The sequence below is a fragment of the Ursus americanus genome, chromosome 18 (assembly GCF_024610735.1).
Source record: "Ursus americanus isolate L20-20 chromosome 18, mUrsAme1.1.p, whole genome shotgun sequence".
Taxonomy (NCBI): domain Eukaryota; kingdom Metazoa; phylum Chordata; class Mammalia; order Carnivora; family Ursidae; genus Ursus; species Ursus americanus.
Window position 1 is genome coordinate 41,488,392 of NC_142144.1, and position 22,219 is coordinate 41,510,610.

Below are 22,219 nucleotides of genomic sequence, written 5' to 3' on the forward strand. Positions count from 1 at the left end.
ATTGGTTACACACCCAGTATGCTAAGGCACTAAGGATCAGCTGTGAGGACCAGCAGGGAGGGTACAGTCTAGAAGAGGGGCTGGCCCTGAGTTGGGAGTTCCCACAGAGCAGTGTGGAATTACCATCTGGGCTCTGTGCTCAGGAAGGTTCAGCAGCAGATAGCAGATGTCAGACAACCTGAGGCTGGAAATGAAGGCAGCCTTTAGGCTGAGTTAAGAAAGTAGAGGCATTGACTAGGCAAATGACAGGCTTGTACACCTGCCAACGACTTGTGGGACCTGGGATGTTTGAGGCCAATTGTCTGGTGTCACTGGAGACTACCTCTTAGCCCTTACTCTCTACACCTCTGTGGTCTGTGTCCAACCCAGTGTGATCGTGGACCAGAGTCTCCTCTCCAAGCGTTGGGCATTATCTTCAAAAGAAAAGAGAGACGATGATGAGAACAGGAACGCACCGCAGCGAACACAGAAACTCCGCCCAGGCTCTTGTTTGAGTTTGGGATCTTTGTCTCCAGTCTGTGGCCCCGTCATCCCAACCATTTCTGCATTCTCTGAGGGACTCTTTCCCTTTGCAGCTTCCATAGCAGGATTTTCTTTCAGGGGTGTCCTCAAAGGAAGGATTGAATGGGGCATCTGCTTAGTGCAAGGGAGGGAAGAGGAGGAAGGAGGAAGAAAGAAAATGGATTGAAGCTCAGAAATTACTGGAATTTTTTATTAAATTTTGTTTGGGAGAAAGGAGATTTACCGAGTCAGAGATAAAAGGCGAATCCACATGGGGCCCCAGAGAAATGATTATATTCCATGCTCGATTTAGCTCTGGTACTGAATGTGGCTTACAGATCAGAAAGTTGTGGTTAGGCACAATCATAAACTCTGCAGGGCTCTGTCAGAGGCTGGTTCCCTGCCGGGCACCACATCTTCCCGCACAGCAGAGGCAGAGCTGGGGACTGCCTGTCAGGCCTTCAGGAGAGTCCAGGCCCTGCAAGCTCACCTCCCCCTCTGCCTTCATCCCAGCTCTCTGGCTCAGCCTTCTCCTTGGCCCAGTCATCCAGCAAACTCTAGCCTTGCTTTGAGTCTAATTGTTGAGCAAATTCCTGCCGGAACAGCACAGGAGTGATTGGTTTGGGGTTCTGACCTCTGCCCAGGCATTTTGCCTCAGCTCACTCTGGCACCTGAGCTCGGCCTGGGTCTGTTTTAGGTGCACCAACTTCATTCATTACTGACCCATTTGCTGAGACCAAGCTCCATTACATAACCCAAGACCATCCAGATCCAAAGTCGTGTGTGTATATGTGTGTGTGTCTGTCTGTCTGCCTATCACCGCTTTGGAGAGCACTCTTCTGAGCACATCTTCTCATTTTGGAACAACTTCTTAGAGTCTGAAATTTTCCAGCTTGAATCTGAGAGTCATGGGATGTGGCTCGGGGTGGGGTAGAGGTAGGGGATGAGACTCAATTAGTGATTGCAAATCACTTAAAGACCTTCTGATCAAAGGTTGTTTTCTATATCAATCAGTACATATCTGCCTGGGATTATGGTCACATGGTTTGTCTCAATTATAATAAGACTAGTCAAAGTTTAACTCCAGACACTTCAGACGTGCAGTGTACTTCAGGTAGGACTACTGGTTAATATCGTCTGCCATTAACTTTCTAATTGAGTGCAGTACCTGAAAATTAACGATCACTACCTGAAAAAATACATTGAAAGGCAAAGAAAGGAGGTTTTAATGATAAGAAAAGAGGAGTTTCAGGTTTTTTCTTCCCACCCCCTAGTTAAGATCAAAATGTTCTTATCACAGAGCTCTCCTTCCTTTTCACCAAAAGAGTGTGCAGCAGGCCATGCCAGGACCATATCAAGACCCTGGCGAAAGGCTATCATTTCTGCTGTTGGCTTTTTCCCTCCCCCAAAGACAAGATGATAAACTCACATCTTGACTAAATAAGATCACTGCTCCTTTATGATTCAATTTTGATGGATGACTCTTCCCCACCTAACCCTGTGCCAGGTACTTTTAAAGGCAGACTCAAAATATAAAACAATCCCTTTGTTCAGGGAACTTACAAGACATAAGTATAAGAAACTTGTAGAAAATAATGTAAGGCAGAACATAGCCACTCTGAGTTCTTTGTAAGTTCAGAATTGATGTGTTAATACCCAAACTGCCCTCCTGAAAAATAAATATGCAGGAGGAATTTAATCCCAAAGTATTTTTCGAAGAACATTGGGTCCATGGAATACTAAAAGTAGTGGTCCGCAAGAGAGTGCTTACTGTCTGCAAGGCATTAGGCAAAGCCTTTTATACATGTATTTAATCCTCATAATAACCTCACAAGCTACAGATAACATCAACCTCACTTCTTTCTACGTGGGGAAACTGAGGCTTAGAGGGACTAACCATTTGCATATGACTGCATTGTGAGTAGGAGGTAGAGTGAGATAGAAACAAACCCAGACTTTTGTTACAGGCTCTGTGTTTTAAACCAATAGATATTATGGGGGAAGAAGGGGGTTCAGAGTAAAATAGGACTTTTTGCTACAGGAATTCTTGGGTCCTTTCCTATGCAGAAATACTCTATGAAAGCAGCATTTTTGCAACTACATTTGATCTCATGACCCTCTTTTTTTTTTTTTTAGCCAAGGCTCTTCCAAATTAGTGAGATTTAAAACAAGCCTTGGGAAATACTAAAGGGGAGGGTCTGTAATATCTCACATACGCAGGAGAAGCAGAGGGACAGGAGGTTGGATGTGGTCCTGAGCTGGGTCAGTGGGGCCGTGTGTCCACGTAGACTGCCCTTTGCCCCGACCCGGCCAGTGTACAGCTCCCTCACGTGCAGGCCATCATGGTGACAAGCCCAGCATCCATTTGTGATGATTCATTAGCCTGTCATTCTCCCTACTGCTGGACTGTAGCTGTTTAAAGCAAGCAAACACACATTTTTCAGGCTCCTTCTATAAGCCAGTTCCTGGGCTAAGTGCAGGTCATAAAATGCTGATCTGTTCCCTACCACCTTGGAGCCCATAGTAACAGGGTGCAGAAGAAAAAAACCTGAGTTTTAGAGCCAAACCATTACCTCCCTTTAGCTGTAGGGACAGGAGCAAATACTTAATTGAACTAAGCCTCAGTTACTTTAAAAAAACAAAAACACAAAACCAAAAAACCTGCCAGGTGCCTGGGTGGCTCAGTCCGTTAAATGTCTGACACTTGATTTCAGCTCAGGTGAGAATCTCAGGGTCCTGGGATGGAGCCCCGCTTCAGCCTCCATGCCCAGCAGGGAGTCTGCTGGAGGATTTCTCTCTCTCTCCCCCTCCCCCACTCGCTCATGCACGCTCTCTAAATAAATAAATAAATAAATAAATAAATAAATAAATAAATCCGAAAACAAAAAAATAAAACTGTGACCATAATACCCCTGCTCAGAGTGTTCTGGGACACACTGCGTATCAAGCATCACCCAGGGCTCCCTTTCCTTTGGCTATTTAATGAAGACTGGATACTTAGCAGCACCGCAGAGACAAAAACCCTCAGACTGATCCAATTTCATGAGCTGGTCCCTCTGGGGCCTGTCAAGGAAGGGAGTGGATCAGCAGGGCCGAGTCTTGCCTTATCTTGCTGCCGTGAAGCCAGGTACACAGGGCGAGATAGTTCCAAAGAGGTGGACGTCCAGTTCTTTACCTCCCAAGGAGCGATCTCTTCTACTTCCCACCTTCTGAAGATTTATTTAAAGCACACACACAGACACGCATGCCACACAGACAGAAGCATACACGTACACACATGAAAATAGATATTCACACATACTCAACACACACTCACATATACACATACATATACATACACACAAACACACATGCACACATATATACACATACATATACATACACATGGACACACACATGAATCTGAACACCTGGAAGGCAGAAGAGAAGGGGAGAAAAGAGCTAACATACTATATAAACTACAGAAATGGCCCCTGAACCATAGATAATATCGAATGAATTTCCCAACTGCCATGTAGAATTCTTATTCTTTTTTTTTCTTTTTAAAGATTTTGTTTGAGAGAGAGAGCATGAGCAGGGAGGAGGGGCAGAGAGAGAGGGAGAGGGAGAAGCAGACTCCCCGCTGAGCAGGGAGCCCCATGCAGGGCTCGATCCTAGGACCTTGCGATCACAACCTGAGCCGAAGGCAGACACTCAACCGACTGAGCCACCCAAAGGCCCCAAGCTTTCTTATTCTTAACCCCATGCTCTGTGAACTGGGATTTTCTCTCTGGTTCCGCAGAGAGTGAGTTGGGTTTCCTGGGCTCCCTGGAACTCCCAGCCCAGGACTTCTCAGCTTCCAGAGTTGGCGTGAGGTGACTGGTGTGTGCTGAGCACATCCTAGCTGAACTGTTTGCACCGTTCACTTTTGAAGAATGAATTACATGTAAGGGAGGGAATGGTGGAACAGTCTGCTCCAACTTAGCAGCTAGAGTCAAGAGATGCTGAGCTTGGCATCTTACCTACAAGAGGAGTTCAGGTGAGAAACAACAAAAGTAGAATTTAGTCTAGAAGTTCCCACTAAGTACCTGTTACAGTACAGATACTAGTATAAGGACACTGCAAAGCAATTCAATTTTTTTTCTATCTTTTTTACAATGCAGAAGAGTGATGAAGTAACCTGCCGATACAGCACGTAAATTGTAGGACTAGGACTTTAAAACTAAGTCTTCCAGAATCTCAAAGCAGCTCCTCTTTGCTACTCTAATGATCATTTCTAGCCATAGCCCAAAAGGGAGAGAAAAGAGGCAAACCAAGTTTGAGAACAAAGGCAAGGCCAGAGACCAGGTACGGGATGGAAGGCAGAGCCAAGATTTCAGAGCTGAGCAGAACAGAGATGCGGGAAAGATGCAAACTGGGGACCATCTAGAGGAACCCAGCAATTGCCACGAACATCCTCAGTGTGCCTGAGTCTGCCTTACCTGCAGTCAGTGTGTGGGGCGTGGGGCTGATCAATCAGGTGAAGTGGTACAGCCGGGATGCCCCATGTTCCCTGGCAGCTGGTGAGCCTCCACTGAGACTGGAGGCAGGGGGAGTGAAAGGTAAACCCACCGCAGGGGGTTCAGGCCACCTGGAAAGGAAGGGCCACAGAGCTGAAGGTGTGTGACGCTGTGTGCAGAGCAGCATCTCAGGTTTTCAAGGTGGTCTAGACTTTGGAGTTGGACAGACCTGGCTCTGGACTGCTCCTCTACTATTAGCCACCTGGGTGACCTCGGGCAGCTACTTAATTTTCCCAAGTCTGTTTTCCCATCTTTGAGATGGAAACAATAATAGTACCTGTTTTCAAGGCTTGATCTCAGAATTCAATCAGCTAATCCATGTAAAGCTCTTGGCTCAGTCCCTGGAACATAGTAAGTGTTCAGTAAATGTTGGCTTTTTCTACTAGTCCCAGGTCCTAATGCATGGGCAGAGAAAACACATTTCTCCTTAAACGCAGTGGAGTGTATTAGCTAACCTCTTATTAAACCTTGAATCTGTGACCGCCACGCATATAGACTTTTTTCACACTTCTCTCACTTCCCACCACTTTCCGTTTTTTAAATCATATTTTTGTGCCACCAAGAGTAACCTTTGGGTACCTCGTTACACTTAGCAATTGAGCTGTGCCTCTATCCTTGGCAGAGAGAAAGTGTTCTACTCCAAACATAACCAGATCTTTTTGGTGTTTGGAACCAGGCTGGCTTGGTCCACATCCCAGCCCTGCCACTTTTTAGCTAAATAGCCTGGGGCAGGGTAATCTGTTCTTCAGAGTTTCAATGTTAGTCATCAGTGACAGATGAGTAGGAAAGCCTGCTTTGCAGATAGGTTGTAAAAGAAACATATGTCACCCTTGTTGTCACTGCGTGGGTTACGGGGCTCCCCTTCTGATGGGAACACACGTAGAGGGGATTCCGTCACCTCCCGGACTTGAGCGTCTCTGAAGACTCCAGACCCTTCCCCAGGCTGGCAGCTTTTTGCTGGCTGCTCCTTAGCATAGAACACCACCCATAATCTCTGTGAGGGGCTGCCCACTCCCCAGCTTTACCCCACCTCCGTCCCTAAATCCCAGCATCTGTTGCCCACACAGCTGCCAGGCTGTGCCCAAGTCTCTCCCTGGGTTCATTTGATAGGTCCCACTTTGTTTTTTGAAGAAAAGCCAGTATTGGTGCCGGGCCCCAGGGAGGCAGATCTTGCCTCTGCCAGCTGCCAGTCATGTTCTGTCTCTCTCATAGTGCCCTGGGGGTCCCAGGTGATCCCATTACAGAGTATCTCACCAGACAGCTGCCCTGGGACCCTGTAGAGGGATGCACAGGGACTAGGAGCCCACCCTGAGCACACTCTGCAATTCTGTGGAAGGGCTGGTAGCCATGTCTCCCTTTTCTTGATAAAGGTAATATATTCCTTGTAACAGAAGCTTAATGCTCCAGACCTTGCAATGCAGAGAGAAGTGGGGTCCTTCCCACTTACTGAGCTCTTCCTCTGTTCCAGGCACTGTCGAAGGATTTTACTCATGTTAACACCCTCCTACTCATGCAAGGAAGGCCTTATTATGACCCTTCTTTTATAGAGGAGAAAACAGGGTTGCCTGGGCACCACTTCTAATCCTCACAACCACTGGAATTTTTATCTGTATCTAATCCTCCCAACTGTTAGAATTTTTATTTACATGTGGAAGAACTGAAGCTCCAGGAGGTTAAATCTCTTGCCCATGGTCCTACAGCTGGAAAAGTTGCAGAGCAGGAATTCAAAGTCTGTTTAACTTACAACATGTCACCACTTAAGGACAGTGTAAATAACAAGAGTTTCAACAGTGTTCGAAAGGAAGAAAGGAAGTGGGCTTGTGGATTCTGCAGGCTTGCTCTGACCAGCTGGCAGTGGTGGTCATCAGACAGGAAATCTGGGTGCGTCCTCTGGCCCCATAACCCACTCTTCCCTTCCTTAAGGAGATGAAGTGGTAATAGGGTGGAGCTTGTTGCATTTGCCCACCTTGGAAACACTGAATCTCAGGAAAAATTCGGATCAGAATTTACACACGGGCAACCTGTAGGCCACATTAAGCTAGAAAGCTGTCTTGTTTGACCAGTGGTATTTTTTAAAACTTAAATTTATTGCTACTGTTTAAAAAAAAATGTAGCCAGTTCACATAGAACTTCAAATTCCTGAATTATCTTGAAAAATCAGAAGTTCTAAGAGCCCTGGGCCTCTGTCCCCGTCGGGCCACCGTTGGCTGGAGTTTTGCCACCGCTGTTCCCTTTGAGGAGAAGGTGCCTTCCAATTTGCTACAGTCACCGCGGCCCCCTGTTACTCTGTGTCAGGGAGCACCCGTCTCCCACTAGCATTGCCCCCCTCCTGCCAGTTCTCTTGTAAGAGGAAAATGAACCTTGTGCTGTATAAAGGGGGGGAGAGAGCAAGAAGGGAGAACACATATTTCTATGTAAAAATAAATATTTCATACTTATATATAAATAAAAGCAAATATTTATATGTAAATAAAACCAAATACATTGGGGCGCCTGGGTGGCACAGCGGTTAAGCGTCTGCCTTCAGCTCAGGGCGTGATCCCGGCATTCTGGGATCGAGCCCCACATCAGGCTCCTCTGCTATGAGCCTGCTTCTTCCTCTCCCACTCCCCCTGCTTGTGTTCCCTCTCTCGCTGGCTGTCTCTGTCTCTGTCAAATAAATAAATAAAATCTTTAAAAAAAAAAAAAAAACGAAATACATACATATGTATAAAACCAAAGAAACAAACCTGGCCCTCTCCATGCATTTTTTTTTTTTTTGGTCTCTTCCTTGTCATTGTTGGTATTTAAAAGTAACAGCATCATTAGCCACTGTTTCAGGCCGTGTCTAATGAGGCCGCAGACACAGCCAGGCATCTGCGGGCTGGCCTGGAGGCTCCCCAGCAGGACGGTCCTCCAGCCTCACATATGCACCCCCGGGCTTCTGGAGCTTTCCCATCACGACTTTGTTCTCTCTCTCTCTTTTTTATTTCTCATTCTTTTAGGTGTTCCCTTCCCAAAGAACTTCCTTCAGATCTGCAAGAAGATTCTGTGCCGCCTTTTCCGCGTCTTCGTCCACGTCTACATCCACCACTTCGACCGGGTCATTGTGATGGGTGCGGAGGCCCACGTCAACACCTGCTACAAGCACTTCTATTACTTCGTCACAGAGATGAACCTCATCGACCGCAAGGAGCTAGAGCCTTTGGTGAGTGTCCCCAGGCACTGCCACGAAGCTGCCCCCAGGAGCTCAGCCATTGGTCCCAGCACACTGCCAGACCCACGCAAAGGGCTCACTCGTGGGGGGCTGCTAGCCGGAGGACTGCAGCATTAGACGGGAGCTAGAGGTTGGCATAAGGGTCAGAAGATGCCAGGATGTCCACTGCCGCCACTTAAGAGTCTTACATTTCTCTCCAGGTGGTGGCAGAACATAGTGGGATCGTAATGGTTTGGGCCAGAGGGAGTAGCTTTAATTCTCAGCTCCAAAACCTGCCACCGATGTATATAATCTCTTAAACGAGCGTCTTTGATCTCTTACCTCATCTGTTCAAAGATCATCAGAAATGTTCTTTCGCTCGGGACACATATTTAGCACCTACTGTATGTCCACTGCGAGGCATGCAAAGTCAAGCAGAGCAGCCTTGGAGTAGCTCTGACTCCAGAGCGAGAGACAGAAGGAAGCCCTGGAGGAGAGTACAGTGTCTCAGGGACTTTGCTTTTCATACTGAATCTCCCGTGATGCAGTTTTAATGGGATACATTAAAATCCAGAACATTTGATTTAAAGAACTTTACCATGATTGTTTCGGTGAATGGGGGCTCCTTATAATGGCTTCATAAGGTATTTTTACAGTTGGACTCAATCTGTGCTTTGGAAGCCAAGGAACCTTACACCTCCCAGCATCTTTTGTAACATGTAGTGTCTTAATGTGGATGCCCTCATCACGACTGTTTCTCGTCCTCTCTGCTGAGTACTTTCTTAACCAGTATAATACAGTGCTTTATACTAAAATCATGCTTTTTTCTTGGAACATTGAAAGTGGCAGTTTTGCTAAATATAACTGACAGGGCAACTAACTTTCATCCAAGTGCATTTGAATAATGAGCAAAGCAGAGGCCAAGCTGTGGTCTTTTGCTAGTCCATCTTCCTTTCTCTTTATGTATGTGTTTTTTTAAATCCAGGTTTTATTGTTATTTATGTATGGTGAGGCCAACCGATCAGTAAAACAATAGCCATTGAAAAGATAGATTCTTATACTCATAGATCTGAAGAGAAGGGGGCACTCCATGTCACGGAGAGGGGGGCACGTGGGATGCCACCAGGGTTGGTCAGAGGCAAAGGGAGCAGGGAAAGTGTGGGCAGAAGCTTTATTGCGGTTTCTCTGGGAAGGAACAGGTGAGTCAGACTAAGCAGGATTAGAATTGAATTGAACTAATTTGAATCGTTTCAGGAGGCTCTAGGGATTAAGGGCTGTCTTAATTGTGTGGGACCTGGACCTAGGGTGATTAGGGGGGAAGGCAATAGTAGCCCTAAGGGTGAGAGGCATAGAGGAGGTGGTTAGGGCTGTGGGCCCTGGATTAATTAGTTTGTATTGACTGGGGAGTGACCAGCTGGAGGGCAAGCTGTTTACTACATCTAGGAGTTGGCTAGCCCTGGCAGGGGCAGTCCCTCCAGGGTCAGCAAGGTCATGATGTTAAAGAATCAAAATACAAAAAAGGAAAAAGACATGTTTAATATGGTACAGTATCTGTATCTGGCAAAGAAATTTATATATCACCTTTAGAGTTTCTCAGCCTGAAGTCTGTTATTGTGCTATGAAAGTACACGGCAAAAAATATTTTTGTTTGCATCACTAAGAGTTCGGGAACAAAGCAAGACTTTCTGGGCACAAATAAGATATATCAGTGACTAAGGAAGTACTTATTTTCTTCACTTTCTTTCACAGCAGCTTTCTAGAAAGTTATTGGGGGGCAGGAACCAAGTTGTCTCTGAATTCAGCTGGACAGTGTGGATAGGAGCTGAAGTGCTTCCCGGTCAAATTCTCGTACTCCGTCCTGTTTAAGGGCAGGCGTGGGTAAACAGTCACTACAAGGAGAAAAGGTGGTGCGTGCAGCTCAAGGGAGTTAAAAAACTGGAAAGAGTTGATAAAGCTAATTTTAGAAAATGTCAGGGACAAAGGAAAGAGTGACTAGGGGCCATGGAGACAAAGAGGGTGGAGAAACCATGAGGGGACTTACCTTCCCCCCAGGGTCCACCAGAAGGAAGAGGCTCTCCTACGCCCTCACTGTTTCTGTTTCACTGAGCGAAAGGAGCAGAAACATCGGATGGATAGAGCCAAAAGTCAGTTTCTTCTTTACATCCAGAAGCATAAAGGCCATTGTAAGGCAAAGCAGAGCCAATAGAGAAGGCCTTTCTTTGTCATCAGAAAACTCTCCATTATTTTCTATCACTGAAGAAGAGCCCCATGGATTCCAACACCTGGCAGTGCCAGGAGCTGGCTGGACGTCTAGAGTCACAGAAAGGCCCCAACAGCCCAGTATTCCAGATGAAAGCCCCTTTGGAGGCATGGGGAAAAACTGACTGGAGGAACCAAGAATTATTAACAGTGGAAGTGAGCAAGAACGGTTATCAGTTTTTCCCCTAGAACATTTTATTCTTTAAATCTGGCTTAAAAGGGTATCCTTCCTACCTTTCTGTTTTCTTAATTATAATTGCAAGGTGATTAATTTTAATGATTTTACATATTAACACGTTTTCCATACTTAATTGTCTGAAATTTTGTGTTCATTTTACACAAACCAAAACCTATGAAATAACAGAAAAAGATATTGAGACTGTTTTTAAGGACAATAATTACATAATGTTAGGCTCTGGGTACGTAGCATAGTCCAGTGTCCACTAAGAATAGTGTATTTGGATTGTTATTACTGAAATGAGCACTTTCAGTAGTTGATGGTGCTAGAATACCTAACTTCTTTTTTTTTTTTTTTTAAGATTTACTTATTTATTTAAGAGAGAGAGAGAGCAAATGTAGTGGGGAGGAGCAGAGGGAGGGAGAAAAAGAAACTCAAGCAGACTTCATGCTGAGCACAGAGCCCGACGTGGGGTTCCATCCCAGGACCCTGAGATCATGACCTGAGCCAAAACCAAGAGTCAGACGCTTAACCACCTGAGCCACCCAGGTGCCCCAGAATACCTAACTTCTAAGTCGACTATAGCAATGAACATATTAAAATCAGCCCTAGTTTGTCAAATCAACACATTTTTATTTGATTTGCATATATCAAATATCCTATATATGCAGCACAAGTTGTTCAGATGTTTTAAGGCATAAGAAAGATGCTTTCAAGAATTGACAGATGCAGGGGCGTCTGGGTGGCTCAGTCAGTTAAGCGTCTGCCTTTGGCTCGGGTCATGGTGTCAGGATCCTGAGATCGAGCCCCACAGCAGGCTCCCTGCTGAGTGGGGAGCCTGCTTTTCCCTCCCCTCCCCGCTCTTGCTCTCTCTTGCCATCACTGTTGCTATCTCTGCCTCTCAAATAAATGTAAAAAATAAAAAAAAAAAGAATTTACAGATACAGTCTAAAAAATGTAAAATAACGACACACTCATCTTCTGGAAGGATGATAAAGAAGTCAGGCATTCGGCTTCGCATTCTAGCATACATTCTTTAGAATCAAATGCAGCATAGGGCCAGAAGGGCAGCATTTGTCCAGCCAGTTTCCTTTAGAACGTCAGCATTCCCAGAGTTCCCACACCTCCGGTGGGACATTCCTGGTATCATGCCTTGGGACTGCACAGTGCAGAACTCAGAGAAGCCACCCCCTGTTTCTCTCTGCCAGGCTTCCGCCATGCACAGCCACCCTCCTCTGTTCCCCGTGCCTCCCCTGTAGCTTTTGTCTGATGTTGACTGAGTGTCCAGCACCCTGCTTGTGTGGAGAATCCAGCACACCACCAGGTAGGGATTCAGTCTCAGGCCTTACAAATAAGACTCACTCTCTGGGTTCAAACTCTTCATTTACTAACTTGCATTCTTGAGCGAGATAATTGGTTTTTCAAAGCCTCATTTTCCTCATTCATAGTATGGGTATAATACTTGAATTGATGTAAAAATTAAATGGAGTAGTCACATGGTAAGTGCTTAAGAAATGTTGGCTGTTAAATGATATCATGAATAATAAGTAGCTGGCATATAGTAAGCAGAGGGACCCCACTTCTCCGTTCCCAGCTCCCGTGGCCTTTTGCCATCGTAGCGATCCCCTAGGTAGCCTTGTAACAGACATAGTTTATCGTATTTGTATCCGTGTCTCTCGTGGGATGGACAGCTCTTTGAGGGCTGGGAGTTTGCAGGATGCAGGCTCGCATGCCGGTGTTGCCAAGTACATACTAAATGCTTAATGTGTTTTGAATTAAGAAGAGTACTTTGGGGATGAGGCACCTCCATTCGGAGGGATTACACACCAGTCGTTCCTCCCATCATGGAGCCACCTTCATCTCAGAACATGCCAGCAGACTGCCTCTTGTTCATTGTTGGAAATAAAGCTTTATCCTGTTGAATTAGCAGTAGAGATTAAAAGCAAAATCAGGCACAGAGCAGTGAAGGGATGCGTCATCAATCTTGGCCCTGACAGAGAAGGGCAGGACCCCAGCTTCCAGGCTGTTCTCTGTTTTAGATTCCAACTAGATCACCTGGAGGGTGTCGAACACTGTCACACTACTGTGTCCAGGCGACTAACCCTCCCCAATTTGGCACTAAAATCTTGTGTCCTGGGAAAATTCTCGGTCCTTGGCAAACTGGGACAGTTGGTCACCCTTTCAGGCCTCAGAGTGGGAATACAATTTGGAATTCAGAAGCTGGGAAGAAGTCACTCTGGCCAACCCAGTGAGGAAAGGGCTTGCCTCATGGCTCCCGCTGGGACCTGCTGGTCATCAGCAGCCTGGGAACCCATTTCATCTGGTCTCTAACGGGGAGGGGTAGATCGGAGCACAGACACAGACGACGATGCAGACGTGACAGATGAGCCATTTCTCATGTAAATGCAACAGCTGAAGATGAGTTGAACTCAAGCAAATTCACAGTTGGAGGAAACGAGCCCAAATGATGCTAGTAATTAGAAAATGGGCCAGGCCCTGATTGAATAAGCAGGCTGCTGTGGGCCCCTGGCAGCCTGGGAGTCAGCTGACAGAATTGAGCTAATCAGAATTATCATTAGCAAGCACAAATAACCAGCAGTGTTTTGTTGGCCTTTCACTAAACACAAAAGCAGACTCAGAGAGGGCTGTTAGCAGTGCAGTCACTGGTGAATAAAGAGCTGATGAGGGAGGAGGAGAGAGGCTGGGGAGGTGGGGAGGAAAGGCAGGAGGGGCTTGCTCACCCTCATGCACCTGCTGACCCCTGGGTGACCTTGGTCCAGGCCTACCCCTTCTGTCTCTAGGCTGTCATTTCCTTATTCCTAACGGTGAAGGTGATTGTTAAGGACCTACGTTGCAAAGGTCCTGCTGGGAAACCAAATGTTCTCACGGTGCTGCTCTTTTACCCTATGAGCGGAGCCCTTGGGCCATAGAATCTCTTCAATCAAATCAATGCTTCTTAATAGGGGCCTATGCACCAGCTGCATCAGAATCTTCTGGAGGTGATATTTTAAAATGTGACTCCCTGGGCCTTGCCACAGATACGCCAAATCAGAATTATTGAGGTTACTGCCTACTACCAAGCACCCTCAGTCTTCGTCTCAAACTTCATGCACATGTGAATCACCTGGGCATGTTGCCAAGCCGTAGATTCCAATTCGGTACACCTGGAATGGGATTGCGCGTGCAGTTTGCTCCCAGGTGATGTCAGTGCGGCTGGTTCCCAGACCACCCTCTGAGGGGCAAGATGCTACATGACTATTAATCTCAGATGTGAGAATTACTATTTTTAGCACTTCATCTCCTCTCCTTCTCTAGGATTGGAGGCTAGCTCCGTGAGGTGGGAAAGTAAAGCAAAGAGGAAAAATCTTAAGCATCAGTATTGGTCAAGAATATTCCTCAACATGTCGGTGTTGGAATGAATAAGTCATGGGACTAAAAGGCACAGCATAGGGAATATAGTCAATGATATTGTAATAGTGTTGTATGGTGCAGGTGGCGAGTGACCATAGGGTAACATAGAAACTCGACCATCACTATGTTGTACACCAGAAGCTAATGTGACATCGTGTATCAACTATACTGGAAAAAAAAGTTGGTCCTGCATAATGCTCAGTGAAAACAGACTTCTTTCCCTTTGGTCAAGTGAGTTTACAAAACACTACATCATCTCCAGCCCTGAAGACCCACCATGTATAATTGCAGATTAAAGGCTTTGAGAAGTCAGTGAAGTGAAGAATCTAGTTCGGTTTTGAGTAGCCCACCCAATTTAACCATGTTTGGCCCCCGAAATCTTTTTTCCTTTGGTTATCACTCATTGACATCTTATAAAGTGCATGATCCATGGAGCAAACTTTGGGCCACACTTCATCTTTGTGATATGTCTCTAGATTTTGAGTTTTCTCTCTCTGCCTCCTCCTGGGCCCCCACCACACCCACCAAGGCTGCATGGGGGATAGAAGAGAGAGGATGGAAAGACGGAGATGAGAAGGAGATGAAACTCCTCCTAGGGGAGGGCTTCACAGAAAGAAAAGAAACCCGGCCCTGTTCATTCTCACTCCTTGGTCCTCCTCCATCATTGTATGACACCCATCAGTAAGTTCTTAACATGTTCAAGCATGTTACCTTTACTTCAAACAAGTGTGGTTGGCAGTTTCTCCACATCTAAACCACATTCCTCTCCATCCCTCTCTGCCATTACTGCCATTCTGTTACACCAAAGCTCCCACTCCTCCCCCAACGAGGGGGCTAACGATTGTGATTCATGCATCTAATGATTTTAGGCTTTAGCTCCAAAACCACCCCACTAACAATCGATACCTTAGGACCAGGGTGCTTTGGAGACCAAAGATTTGGAAAGCCTTGTTCCACGAAGTCCTCACCAAAGCCCAACTAGGCCCAAGCATATGCTGACCTTCTATTCTCCTAAGAGGTGGCCAGGGCATACCTGCACTCCCCTTGGAGATCCTCAGGTGAGTGCACTATCCAAGAAGAGCCTGTAATGGCAAGATCGGATCAGGGCTGTAAAAAGAAGCAGAGCCTCTCCCATGAGCCAGAACTGTTTTCCCAAAGAGCCACTGTGGGCTTTTGAAAGGGCCTTTTCTTTTAAACATCATCTGTGCAAAGTCTTCTGGGATGCTGCTTGTCAGGCAGTTTCCTTGACTTGCAGCCAAATGGCTCGGACGTGGGCACAGGCATTAAAGAAGAGAGGGCTTCGGCCTGCGTGTCTGGCAGTTCAGCCTTCACTACAGTGATGCTTGCACTGTAATGTTACCACGGGAGTTGTCCAGCCCTGAGCAAGGCATGTAATGTCTGTGGGCCTCTGTTTTCCCATATGTCAAAGAGCCCATATCAAGACTCCCCCCAGCTTGAGTACTGAGATTATGATCTTTGACGTGGCATGTCCCCAGCCTTGTAATCTTTGGTCCAAGGTGGCCTATTCTTGCTTAGTGAGGCCTTCATGAGTTAAAGCCCACCATGCCAGCGGACGGGGTACACCCGGCATAGACCCTAGCTGGAGTTTGCTTTCCTGGGACTTTGTCAGTTTAGACAACATGGCGTGTGTGTGTGTGTGTGTGTCCAATGTGGCATCAGCTCAGAGTGGTTGTTCAGGGCAACCCAAATGCCCACAGCTGAGTGGGAGTGCTAGCCAGAGGCCATTTTAAGAGCCTTGGCAGACATGCTGTAAAGTGTCAATTTGAAAAATAGCACAGAATTGTGGGGTTATTTTCAATGAACTGCCTTGTGCTCAGTTACTGGGAATGTGGCAAAATCAGCCACATGTCTTTGTCAGTTCTATTTTTCATCCTTTCCTGATGTCCAGAGAGCTTTTCCTTCCAGTTTGTGGGATGATGACTAGTTTTAGTTTTTTGGGTTTCTTTTGGTTTTTTGTTTTGTTTTGTTTTGTTTTTGGTTGGGTCTGGGATCAGATGTGGTCTGGTTTATTTCAGGGCCTAAAATGCGCTCAGTTACAGTGGAAGATGATGCCCATGTGAAAATTGTCAGCACATAATATTGAGTAATAAAAACAAGATTCAGAATGTATTGGAAAACCACTCTAACCGTGTGTCCATCTATTAGTATGTCCATTAGAATCATCTAACCATAGATGAGAAAGGAAATATGGCAAAAGTGTCAAGAGCCATTCTTTCTTGGTGGAAATATGGGTAATGCTTCTTTTTTTAATATATATACTTATTTGGGTTTTTCAGGTTTTCTATCACAAACATGTATCACTTTTATAATAATCAGGAAAATCAAATCTTAGACTTTCAAAGGCCTTCCCAACAAAGACCAAAGCTGCTCGCAGTGGGCTCTGTGCCCAGGCAGCGGCTCTGCTATCTCTGGCCGTGCCCTCTGCTCCCCTCTTCGCAGAGCTGCTGTGACGGAAATGCTCAAAGGAGCAAGCTGGTGGTGGTGCAGACCGCATTGTCACTGTAGTTGAGGGTGGATTACACTATTACCGTGGACCAAACAATTAAGCTGTCCCTGGATATGGAGTGGTCCCTCCTGGAGTAGGGAGTTAAGCATCTTTGCAAACATTGAGTTGATGTTATCTTTACAATATGTACACAGTTTTCATTTTGAAGCCTCTGTTTTAAGAGGGCAGATCTCAGTGATTGCAAAGCCCATGATGAAGTCTGTGAATTATGTACATGTAACATATCCAGCCCTGTGGGGAAAGACATCTCACTGCAAAGGGTTCCATGCCCTTGACGAAAGGTTTTGGTTGGAGTTTTTCCCATTTGGATTCCTCTACTCAATTAGATCTGAAAGGATTTTTGAGTCTTCTTAATTTCCAAGTTTTAAAAAAGAACAAAAGGGATTCATTGAAAAGAGATTATTCTCGACCATGGAATGGTCTGTATAAACTTTATTAAACTAAAACATATGTATGTGTATAATAACTACAGATAATTTTCAGCTGAAATTATCATGTGGATCTTGAGTTAATTCCAATCCCTTCTTGCTAAAGTATTAGCAAAGCCCAAAAGCAGACGTAACTAAGTAACTAACACCGCCCTGGTCTCAATCAGATTTTTGTATTATCTTTTTTTTTCCCCCTCAGGATCATTCTCTTCTATCCACAGGAACCCATGCCCCATCCTGTTTTACACCACCCTGTATCTCTGGATTGATTCATTTGTATGAAGGTTGATATTCTCATCACAGTGAATTCCCAGTTGTGGTTTAACTTTTAAAGTACGTAGTCTTAAAACACCATTAGTATATTTCTAGGGGCTCCTGGCTGGCTCAGTAGAGCACGTGACTCTTCATCTTGGGGTCGTGAGTTTAAGCCCCTGTTGCACATAGAGAATACAAAATATACATATGTGTGTGTGTGTGTGTGTGTGTGTGTGTGTATTTCATAACTCTTGTTCTGTTCCAGTCTGCTATTACATACTTCTGCATGCTTACATGTCAGATTACCTTCCACTTCTACAAGTATGCCCTCTACGGCTGTCTAAGAATGCCTAGGCTTACAAGTCACTCTGCCTTCTCTCTTCACCTTGGCTGAGTGGGAATGGTTTTGACTGCCCCTGATGTTTAACAGAAGAGAGTCATTTCTAGACCATTCAGTAAACATTTATTACGTGCTGAACATGTGCTGAATATCAGGGTCCCTGCTTTCAAGGAATTCATTGGAAGTTTCCCTCCTACCCTGTCATTACTACAGCATCTCTCAAAGTATTTCCCCCAGAATCTTGCAGAAGATCTCCTAGAACTAGAGGATCTAAGGGATGTCAGAAGGTGTTATGTGAAAGGGGAGTTCCATGCTCAAACAATTTTGGGAAACAGTGAGTCAATAAAGCTATTCTGGTGTCTTTAATACCATAACGTGCATCCTAACCCTCCCAAGGAAAGCATGCAACATGCAGACTTATTTGATCAGGGAATTCTTTCTCTACAGAGCATTTTGTGTATCTAAAGCTCTGAAATACCCTCTGGGAAATACGAACTATGTGGTCTTATATCATCTACTTTCTCTATTATGAGCTCAGTTCTCTTCTGGCTGCTGAGCATCTGCTAAGAAGCATTTTTTAAAAACCTATATCGCAGACACTGCGCTGAGTGCCAGAGTGACAGTCACCCAAGATACATCTCCATCCTTTAAGAAACTCGTGATTTTAAAGACTCCTACCCTTCGATCCATTACTTAGAGCTGCACCATCCAATACAGTAGCCACTAACTACTTGTGGCTGCTTCAAGTTAAATTAATTAAAATCGAATTAAAATAAAAATTAGTTTCTTAATCTTCCTAGCCATATTTCAAGTGCTCAAAAGCCACGTGTGTCGACTGGCTAGGCCACTCCTCTCCTAGTTCACAGACGAAAAACAGATAAAAATTCAAAGTCATATGTTCGCTGTTCTCCCTAGGTCCAATGTCAGAGAGCAGCTCAGTACCTCAGGAGTGCTGTTGGCGTCTGGGGCACCAAATCATAATTACACTTCACTGTGTCTGCTGTATTGGAAATTGCTTCGGAACGTTAGTCACAGTAGGATTTAATTCATCTCTGTGAGCATTTATGTGAAAATGGGAATAGTCAGTATGGCTCGATGCCCATAGATAAGACTGCCAAAGTTTGGCTGCTATGTGTGGTCTAGACTAGCTCAAATTTCCTGGCCAGATAAGACTAGGTTCTTTGGCTCCAAAAGATGTCAAGTGAGTATTGGGATTTGAATGCAGGAAGGTTTTATTTATTGAAATATAACAGCGTATCTTCTCTTACCACCCACCTGTTCCATCACATAAAAGCATGAGGATAAGAGCATGGGCAGTCCCTATCCTAGGGACTTGTATAGTCTTAGGAATACCTCTTCCTGTGAAATAATTTTATGCATAAAGTTCAGAGATATCAGCTACCAACAAAGCCAGTTAGGCTATAGCGTAGTAGTAGAACATAGTCTGAATCAATATTAGTGCCATGCTGCTAGTGCTAGCAGATTCCTATTACATTGTGAATGTAATGTACCTGGGCCAATAAATAAAAATAAAAGCATACAGGTAGGTCTGGGTGAAGAAAGAAAAATGCAGACTACTCCAAAGAGAACTTCCTAGAGTTCCTTCAATGGGCCATGTCCTCTCACCGCCAGGCCAGAAATCCCCGTGAGCCCCCAGCGTCCCTGTCCTCCTGAGTCCTGCTCAGCCTGCAAGTTGTGGCTTCATCGTCCCTTCCTCAGAGAGACTTCCCTCACTCTACACCACGTTGGGTCCATGCATAACTGCTCCCTGAGCCCAAAGAGGGCAACCAAGTTGGAAGCCACCATATTGTTAAGGACCAGTATCAGAAGTGATAAGCCACCCCTTCCACCATTTTCTGTTCCTTAGAAGTGAGTCACTCAGTCCAACCCATACTTAGGAGAGGGAATTAATCTCTATTTCTCAAAGAGAAAAATATCAAAGACTTTTCTAGTGTATTTTTAAATCACTACAGAGACCATATTTTTTAATGGTTGGTATTTGCCTTTGGCCTGTCCATTTCCCTTTCTTCTTTCATTTCCCACATCCTGCAGCTCAGGTCTGCTGCCTCCCCCAGAGCGCTCATTCCTCTGGAAATCACCTGTCTCAGTGAAAACTCCCATGGCCATTACCTCAGAGTGGTAGCCTTCTCCTCCCCTTCCTAGCCAAGCTCCCTGAGGAAGACAGCCGAGCCAGTTGTCTCAGTAATCTGCCCTCCATCACTCCAGAAACTTGCCCTTTCTCCTGAAGTTGTATCCCGCAGCCCTGTGTGCTTATCTTTGAAACAGAGAAGAAGTGACAAATAATATAATTCATGTTAGAGAGAAACCTTAAAAACATTGTGCTGAGCAAAAGAAACCAGACATAAAAAGTACATACTGTTTGATCCCATTTATATCAAATTCTAGAGCAGTCTAAATTATTCGACAGTGTCAGAAAGCAGATGGATGGTTATGGGAGGCCAGGGGCGAGGGTAGGGCATTGACTGCAAAGAGGCAGGAGGGAATTTCCGAAGGTGATGGAAATGTTCCGTATCTTAACGTGGTGGTTACCTGGGAGCGTATCCCTATCAAAGTTCATCGAATTGTACATTTAATTAGAAGCATTTTATAAGACCAAATATACCTCAATAAACTTTATTTTTAAAGTATGCTTGGTAAATGCATTCAATATATTTTTACAACAACCTCAGTATTCACAAGAACAATGATTTAATAGGTCTTTGCTGAAAACTCTTGTCTCCCAGCTGCCTGCGTGGTTAACAAGACAAACTGAAAGGGGAAGTAGCAGCTTATCCCTAAGGGCCAATTAGAATATCTGCATTTTCATTGGTTATAATAACAGGAATAATTCACGTCACAGAGATGTGGCTCTCCCCTCCCTCTGGCAATCAGTTACGAATGGTTGTCATCCATTCTGCTGCATATCACCTGGAGAGCTTTCAGAAGACATCGCAGCCCTCAGTCCCCATCCCAGGCCTATTAAATCAGAATTTCCAAGGGTAGGGCCCACACAAAGTACAGCTCCCTAGGGCTCTCATGTGACACCATTGGTCAGCCCCAATGAGATCGCATATGGTGCTTCCCAGACTTTTCCCACACAAGAACATCTGGGGAGCTTGTGGAGGATAAATGCATGGGTTCTACCACTGGAATTTTTGACTCGGCAGTTCTGGGATGGGACTCATGAATCTGCATTTTTAATAAGCTCCCAGGTAATTTTGATGGAAGACATCCAGATATCACACTTTGTAACTAATACCATCTATTCCCCCAATTTCTGGGCAAAATTGGACTCCAACCAGATGCCTCAGCTGAAGAGTGGCCCTCCTCACCTTGATCTTGTAGATGGCATCTCGCCCCACGACTTTTGTTTGCTTAAGTGCAGACTCAGTTCCTGCCACCCCCTCCCTTCCCCCAGAGTCAACCCTACACCCCATACCCTGTCTAAACTATAATGGTGTTACTTTGCTGGCAGCAGTCACCACACCCTAGAAGCCCATCCCCCCCGACCTCACCACTTCAGCATGGCACCTCACGTGTGTCAGAGCTCTGCTCACACAGACCTCAGTGCTGCCAGGGCCCTGTTTTCCAGGCACGTGGCTAGGCTCTGGGGGTACGGTGACAGGTCAGTCCTGGTCCTTAGCGTGAGCCCTCCTATCCGTGTAGAGATATGAACAGTCTTAGTTTTCCCACTGATAAAACGAAGGGAGCATTGCCCAAACCAGTGGTTGGTAGCAACAAGTTCTGTGAACATGCAGGGTGAAGCCGGGGCGGGGGGCTGGGCCCTCACCTCCTCTTCAACCAGATCTGCCATATTTTTTCATTAGTGGCTTGTGTATCAGATTGCATTAGAAGAAATGGTTTCTGCTACTAAAATAAGTTGTAAATCCACTGGATTAGGAAAGCTTTTGATTTCCTTCCAGTTCTGGCACCTTGTAGATCCAGAATGACATAGCTTGTCCACTGCCTTTTTTTTTTTTACTTCATTTATTTGTAATAGTAAAAAATTTATAGTAGAGACTTAAATCTATGTCTTATTAAAGTATTTCGGCATAGGAAGAACTTTAAATGGCCTGTAATAACTATATACTTTGATATATATATCAAAACTATATAATTTGATATGTTCAGCTTCTGAGAATATAGTAATCTGAGGATAGGGAAATTTTTTTTAATAAAGCTGTGGACCAGGTGCTGTGGGAAGTGGGTTTATGTATTACCTCATTTAATCTGCACACAAGTCTATGAGATAAATACTGTTTTTATCTCCATTTTAGACAAGAGGAAAATCAGACAAGGTGGTAGAGTAATTTGTCCAATATCACACAGTCCTGTGGAGTCAGGAGTTGAACACAGGCAGTCTAACCCCAAAACAGAGACACGGCCTCTGCTGAGGCAGATTTTTGCTCAGGGACACACTTGGTCAAATGATTTCTGATGATCTGTAGCAGCTGGGAGATTTCCTGAGGTTCTAACCCTTGGAGAGAACAGCATTTGGCTGTGAGGCTGTTGTCAAGTCACGTCAGCTCTCTGAGCACGTGGAACGTGCTCTGTTTAGTGACTAATATGACGTGACAGTGTGTAAATAGCTGCTGTTAAGTGTAGGG

General features: G+C 45.2%; 1 protein-coding gene across 1 annotated transcript in view; it reads left to right on the forward strand.

Annotated features, from left to right (window-relative positions):
- MOB3B (MOB kinase activator 3B) overlaps positions 1 to 22,219 on the forward strand; it is a 188,948-nt gene that overhangs the window by 147,171 nt on the left and 19,558 nt on the right. The window contains exon 3 of the mRNA XM_045780494.2: positions 8,024 to 8,226. Coding sequence (XP_045636450.1) covers positions 8,024 to 8,226 — 203 coding nt within the window. The remainder of the gene's footprint in view (positions 1 to 8,023; positions 8,227 to 22,219) is intronic.